Consider the following 7,007-nt stretch of genomic DNA (forward strand, 5'->3'; position numbering starts at 1 on the left):
CTAATCAATTGGCTACCCAGACTATTTGCATTGCCCCCTTCCTCTTTTATCCTGCTGCGACTCTGTTATTATCTATGCATAGTCACTTTACCTACATGTACATATTACCTCAACTAACCGATGCCCCCGCACATTGCCTGTGTACCAGTACCCCCGTATATTGACTGTGTACCAGTACCCCTGTATATAGCCTCACTATTGTTATGTTACTGCTGCTCTAATTGTTTGTAACTATCTGCATTGTTGGTTAAGGGCTTGTAAGTAAGCATTTCACTGTAAGGTATTTGACGCATGTGACAAACCTGAAAGAGCTTGAGATGATCTGCAGAGTAGAATGAGAGAAACTCAGGTGTGCCAAGATTGTAGCGTCATACCCAAGAAGACTCGAGGCTGTAATCGCTGCCAAAGGTGCTTCAACAAAGTACTGAGTAAAGGGTCTGAATACTTATGTAAATGTGATATCAGTTTTGTATTTGTAATAAATTAGCAAAAATTTCACAACAGCATTTGCTTTGTCATTATGGGGTATTGTGTGCGGATTGATGAGGGGGAAAAAAACCATTTCAACAATTTTAGAATAAGGCTATAACCTAACAAAATTTTGAAAAAGTTACTACTTTCCGAAAGCACTGCTTCTACTTCTGTAGTGATTGCTGTTTGGGGTTTTAGGCTGGGGTTCTGTATAGCACTTTGTGACATCTGATGTAAAAAGGTCTTTAAAAATACATTTGATTGTATATACACACTACTGTTCAAAAAATTTGGGGTCACTTAGAAATGTCCTTGTTTTTGAAAGAAAAGCACATATTGTCCATTAAAATATCTTCAAATTGTTCAGAAATACAGTGTAGACATCTTTTATGTTGTAAATGACTATTGTAGCTGGAAACCGCAGATGTAATATCTACATAGACATACAGAGGCCCATTATCAGCAACCATCACTCCTGTGTTCCAATGGCACGTTGTGTTAGCTAATCCAAGTTTATTATTAAAGGCTAATTGATCATTAGAAAACGTTTTCTGATTAAAGAAGCAATGCAACTGGCCTTCTTTAGGCAAGTTGAGTATATGGAGCATCAGCATTTGTGGGCTTGATTACAAGTATAGTTGATGATTCCTGCCATAGGCTTACTGTTAAAATACACATGGCGGGGTATTCCGAGCAGAGAAAAATTCAGTTGGTGGGGCGAAAACAGTGGGGAAACACCGATTTAAAGTACCCAGCACATAATCAGTAAAAAAGACAGATCCCACCAAAGGTCTCATATCAGACATGTTTAGGTTTATTTCACACTCTTAAATATATACACAAAACAATACATTCTGTATAAAATGTATTGGATGGGATAGATATGGAATCAGGTCAAAGTCAGAACATGCCTAATATATCAGTCTTGAGATAAAAAATGTATTGTACAATTAACGTACACACAAGACATAACACTAAATGTCAATCAGTTAATGTAATTTATTTTGGGTGCAGGTCTTGCTGTGGTATCTAGATTCTGTTTGTTTTTTTTACTCAAAGTAGCATAAAGCAATGTATTCTGCTTGTGTTGACAAATTACTGTCATTCCAATAGAATGCAAATATTGAGTTCTGGCATTATCAGCAACTACACATTCCACAAATCAACACGGGCCTTGGCCTAATTCCACTGAATTTACTGTACCACTGCATTTTATAGTTGATGTGCTATGCATTCAAAGCAAGCAACTTATACAGGAGGGCTGTATGTATTTGCACCAGTTGTGTTACTCCTGAGGATTTGGTTGTGATTGCATAGGGACCAATCCAAAACAGAAATTAGGTTCTTAAAATGTCTGCTAGTTGCAGGATGTCACTTTTCATTTGGTGAGGTCTTTCAGGTACTGCAAGCCTTGGTTGGTGTAGCCACCTAATGCTGTAGGGCCCGATGAGAGAGCAGATATGGATGACTGCACCCCTGGAATGAAATAACAGAAACTCTTGAAATTGCTCAAATTTAGACTTGTAAGTCTGGAAAAGTCCTTTATGACTCAGCTGTCAACCATTTCTTACCCGAGTTCCACGCCTCGACAGGGGAGAATCCCATTTTTGGGAAGGCTGGAAGCTAGACGAAAACAATATACGTTTAATCCTCCCTCACCTCGTACTCCATAGTGCATTATTCTGGCTGTCAGTTTAATCACAGTACAATAAAGGCATATTTACCTCAAAGCCAAAATACTTCACCCACTCATCCACTGCAGGGGGAATGGCAGCTTTAGCTTTTCCAAGGACCTCTGAGCCCTGCGCACTTCCCCCTAATAGTCCAGAATCATAGGTAACATACAAAGCACCTCCTGCAATAGTCACCTTAGTGGCCAATCTGTGAGAGAAAAAGAATGACACTGAGATAAGACAACTAAGTGGATGGCGAAGTGCCACGTATTTGATGACAGAGAAACATGCCTTGTTAAACGTTACACCTGGCATGAAAGTGTAGAAACACATTCACTTGTTAAATGCACAAAAAGTACATTCATAACTTGAAAACCACCACACATATTGCATCAACGTTTGCTAGCTATCTAGCATATCTTTGCTAGTTAACGTTAACCAGTTATTGTTGTTAGCTACATGTTACTAGCTAGTTAACTGGCAGATCGTGTGCTGTTTAGCTAGCTGGCTGGATATTGAGTAATGGACATGAATTCAAAGCTAAATTAAAGCTAGCTACTACAGTTAGCTAACTAGCTAAATGTTAACCTGCTAACCAGCTTGCTAGCTAACGTTAGCTATACTTTCTCGAGAACTTACTTTAGAACAGGCAATAGCTTAGCAGCCATAGTGTCACAGGTAAATCTATAAATTTCTTGAATTAGCGTTGTGTATTTACTGGCTAGTCGCAACAGCACACATGAAATGAATGAACTCGACAACGAAGAGTAACCGGCTACGCTACCTCAATAACTACGTTGAAGGGCAACCCCGTGATACAGTTATTTTCTTTAACGATTTTTTAACGAGAGTAGCGGATTCGCAAAAATATAATACATACAAATAAATATATTCAGAGACGGTCATGTTTCAAATTATTTATATTATACTACAAATCATATTTTTTCTGGATTTCGTCTGGGTATAAAAACGAATAATGATAGAAAAAGTTCGTGATTATGCTGAAGCTGCTGTTGATGGAGGGGGATGCGGATTTTATTTATGTGTACATTTCAGAACACAAGAAAACATGTGCATAAATGTATTTACATTTTATTTAACTAGGCAAATCAGCAAAGAACCAATTCTTATTTACAATGACGGCCTACCAAAAGGCAAAAGACCTCCTGCAGGGGCTGGGATAAAAAAAAAGTAAGAGGAACTCTACTCTGGCCTTCTAGGCAGAGTTCCTCTGTCTAGTGCCTGTGTTCTTTTGCCCATCTTAATATTTTATTTTTATTGGCCAGTCTGAGATATGGCGTTTTCTTTGCAACTCTGCCTTGACTTTGAGACTGGTGTTTTGCGGGTACTATGTAATGAAGCTGCCAGTTGAGGACTTGTGAGGCGTCCGTTTCTGGTTGCTGATAATGGGCCTCTGTACGCTTATGTAGATATTCCAGCTACAATAGTAATTTACAACATTAGCAATGTCTACACTGTATTTCTGATCAAATTGATGTTATTTTAATGGACAAAAAAAACAAATAATTTAAAAAACAGGGAAATGTCTAAGTGAGCCCAAACTTTTGAACGGTAGTATATATATATATATATATATATATATATATATATGACAGAACACACATCACGACATCACGACCGTACGCTACGGTCACAAGACGCAGGCCTCCTAATTGTCCCTAGAATTTTTAAGCAAACAGCTGGAGGCAGGGCTTTCTCCTATAGAGCTCCATTTTTATGGAACGGTCTGCCTACCCATGTCAGAGACGCAAACTCGGTCTCAACCTTTAAATCTCTACTGAAGACTCATCTCTTCAGTGGGTCATATGATTGAGTGTAGTCTGGCCCAGGAGTGGGAGGGTGAACGGAAAGGCTCTGGAGCAACGAACCGCCCTTGCTGTCTTTAACTGGCCGGTTCCCCTCTTTCCACTGGGATTCTCTGCCTCTAACCCTATTACAGGGGCTGAGTCACTGGCTTTACTGGGGCTCTCTCATGCCGTCACTGGAGGGGGTGCGTCACCTGAGTGGGTTGAGTCACTGATGTGGTCATCCTGTCTGGGTTGGCGCCCCCCCCCCCCCCCCCCCCCCCCCCCTTGGGTTGTGCCGTGGCGGAGGTCTTTGTGGGCTATACTCAGCCTTGTCTCAGGATGGTAAGTTGGTGGTTGAAGATATCCCTCTAGTGGTGTGGGGGCTGTGCTTTGGCAAAGTGGGTGGGGTTATATCCTTCCTGTTTGGCCCTGTCCGGGGGTGTCCTCGGAGTGGGCCACAGTGTCTCCTGACTCCTCCTGTCTCAGACTCCAGTATTTATGCTGCAGTAGTTTATGAGTCGGGGGGCTAGGGTCAGTTTGTTATATCTGGAGTACTTCTCCTGTCCTATTTGGTGTCCTGTGTGAATCTAAGTGTGCGTTCTCTAATTCTCTCCTTCTCTCTTTCTCTCTCTCGGAGGACCTGAGCCCTAGGACCATGCCCCAGGACTACCTGACATGATGACTCCTTGCTGTCCCCAGTCCACCTGACTGTGCTGCTGCTCCAGTTTCAACTATTCTGCCTTATTATTATTATTCAACCATGTTGGTCATTTATGAACATTTGAACATCTTGACCATGTTTTGTTATAATCTCCACCCGGCACAGCCAGAAGAGGACTGGCCACCCCACATAGCCTGGTTCCTCTCTAGGTTTCTTCCTAGGTTTTGGCCTTTCTAGGGAGTTTTTCCTAGCCACCGTGCTTCTACACCTGCATTGCTTGCTGTTTGGGGTTTTAGGCTGGGTTTCTGTTCAGCACTTTGAGATATCAGCTGATGTACGAAGGGCTATATAAATAAATTTGATTTGATTTTGATTTGATTTGATGACAAGAGAGACAACACAGCACTAGATAAAGAGAGACCTAACACAACAACATAGCAAGGCAGCAACACATGACAACACAACATGGAAGCAGCACAAAACATGGTACAAACATTATTGGGCACAGACAACAGGGAAAGAAGGTAGAGACAACAATACATCACGCAAATCAGCCCCAACTGTCAGGAAGAGTGTCCATGATTGAGTCTTTGAATGAAGAGATTGAGATAAAACTGTCCAGTTTAACCTTTTGTTGCAGCTTGTTCGCTAGTTGCAGCAAACTGATAAAAGTAATCAAGGCACAATAAAGTCAGAGACATATTGATGACTGTAAAAATGAGGGGGATAATAATAGGCCTATCAATAATAATAATATCTGCTGTTATCATTTTATTGCTCTGGTTGGTGCACCCTAATTGATTTAGCCTATCATTTAGCTGGCTGCATCCCCTCCCTATAATAATGGGCGCATTCAAGTTGATCATTTTTGTTAAGTCGGTGACCATCGTTGGTCCAGCTGGCACGCCTTTCAAAGTGTGTTGCGTTACAGGGAGAAAAAAAAATGTCTGACTTGTGCCTACTTGTCGACTGCATGAACTTTACAACAACCATGTGATGAAGTTTAGACTGCAGTTGACTTCAATTTTCTGAAGTTGCTCCTCACTAGCTCAAACTTGCAGTCATCCCCTGCATTGTGGGAGGCACTATTCATCAACCAATCATTAGAGTGTTTTTGTTTGACCTACGTGAAGGAACCGCCTTCGCCATAGGAGGGACGTGCAGGGATCATGGCGGAAGTGAATGCCAAGTCTGAATCAGGAACAGTGTTGAGTAAAGTTGAAGATGATGAATGTAAAATCGCAGGGTCACATAATGGAGGAAAAAGGAAATTGTCAAAAATTGGAATGGATGATGAGTCAGATAAGTATCTGTTTCTTGTTGGGATGCGTTTTTTTTATTTTTATAAGGATGTGTATCTGAGAATCCTATCATAGCCAGGGTGTTGATGGAGGTAGATATGGGATACTTCAAGAGAACCCAAGATGTCCGTTCTATTGGCTAACATGCAATCATTGGAAAATAAAATTAGTGACCTACTGTAACGGGTGTCATCGTTGGATGAGGAGGAATCGGACCAAAGCGCAGCGTGGTAAGTGTTCATGACTTTTATTGAACTGAACACTGAAACAAAAATAACAAGGTGAATAAACGAAACCGAAACAGTCATGTCAGGTGAAGAACACTAAACAGAAAACAACTACCCCCAAAACATAGGTGGGAAAAAGCTACGAGCAAGATTAAACTACCAACAGGATATTAAAAATTGTAATATCTTCTGTTTCGCCAAGTCGTGGCTGAAAAACGACATGAAAAACATACAGCTGGCAGTTTTACACTGTATAAGCAGGATAGAACAGCAACCTCTGGTAAGATAAGGGGTGGTGGTCTATGTATATTTGTAAACAACAGCTTGTGGAAGATATCTAAGGAAGTCTCAAGGTTTTGCTCACCTGAGGTAGAGTATCTCATGATAAGCTGTAGACCACACTATCTATCAAGAGAGTTTTCATCTGTATTTTTCGTAGCTGTCTACATACCACCACAGGCCGATGCTAGCACTAAGACCTCACTCAATCAGCAGTATCCCGCCATCAGCAAACAGAAAAACGCTCATCCAGAGGTGGTGCTCCTAGTGGCCGGGCACTTTAATGCAGTGAAACTTAAATCCATTTTCTACCTGCATGTCAAATGTGCAATCAGAGGGAAAAAAAACTCTAGACCACCTTTACTCCACACAGATAAGCATACAAAGCTCTCCCTCGACCCTCCATTTGAAAAATCTGGCCATAATTCTATGCTCCTGATAGAAGACAATATTTAAGCAGGAAGAACCAGTGACTCGGTCAATAAAAAAATGGACAGATGAAAAAGATGCTAAGCTAAAGGACTGTTTTGCTAGCACAGACTGGAATATGTTCCGGGATTCTTCTGATGGTATTGAGGAGTACACCA

At 41.1% G+C, this 7,007-nt stretch overlaps 1 protein-coding gene across 1 annotated transcript; it reads right to left on the reverse strand.

The window, feature by feature from the left end:
* Positions 1–1,262: 1,262 nt before the first annotated feature.
* Positions 1,263–2,995, reverse strand: LOC110521421 (MICOS complex subunit MIC13). Its single transcript, XM_021598953.2, has 4 exons — positions 2,784–2,995; positions 2,196–2,352; positions 2,043–2,094; positions 1,263–1,947 (listed from the first exon to the last, which is right to left on the reverse strand). Exons 1-4 carry the CDS (start codon positions 2,810–2,812, stop codon positions 1,850–1,852), a joined length of 336 nt encoding a protein of 111 aa, XP_021454628.1. The 5' UTR covers positions 2,813–2,995; the 3' UTR covers positions 1,263–1,849.
* Positions 2,996–7,007: the final 4,012 nt, after the last annotated feature.

Source organism: Oncorhynchus mykiss, chromosome 30, assembly GCF_013265735.2.
Source record: "Oncorhynchus mykiss isolate Arlee chromosome 30, USDA_OmykA_1.1, whole genome shotgun sequence".
Classification (NCBI taxonomy): Eukaryota; Metazoa; Chordata; class Actinopteri; order Salmoniformes; family Salmonidae; genus Oncorhynchus; species Oncorhynchus mykiss.

Excerpts from the sequence above, each read along its gene's own strand:
- LOC110521421 (XM_021598953.2), bottom strand. The coding sequence starts at position 2,812 with ATGGCTGCTAAGCTATTGCCTGTTCTAAA. Across the intron at positions 2,095-2,195 it reads TGAAGTATTTTGGCTTTGAG|CTTCCAGCCTTCCCAAAAAT; the intron begins GTAAATATGCCT and ends GTTTTCGTCTAG. Across the intron at positions 1,948-2,042 it reads TGTCGAGGCGTGGAACTCGG|GGGTGCAGTCATCCATATCT; the intron begins GTAAGAAATGGT and ends ATTTCATTCCAG.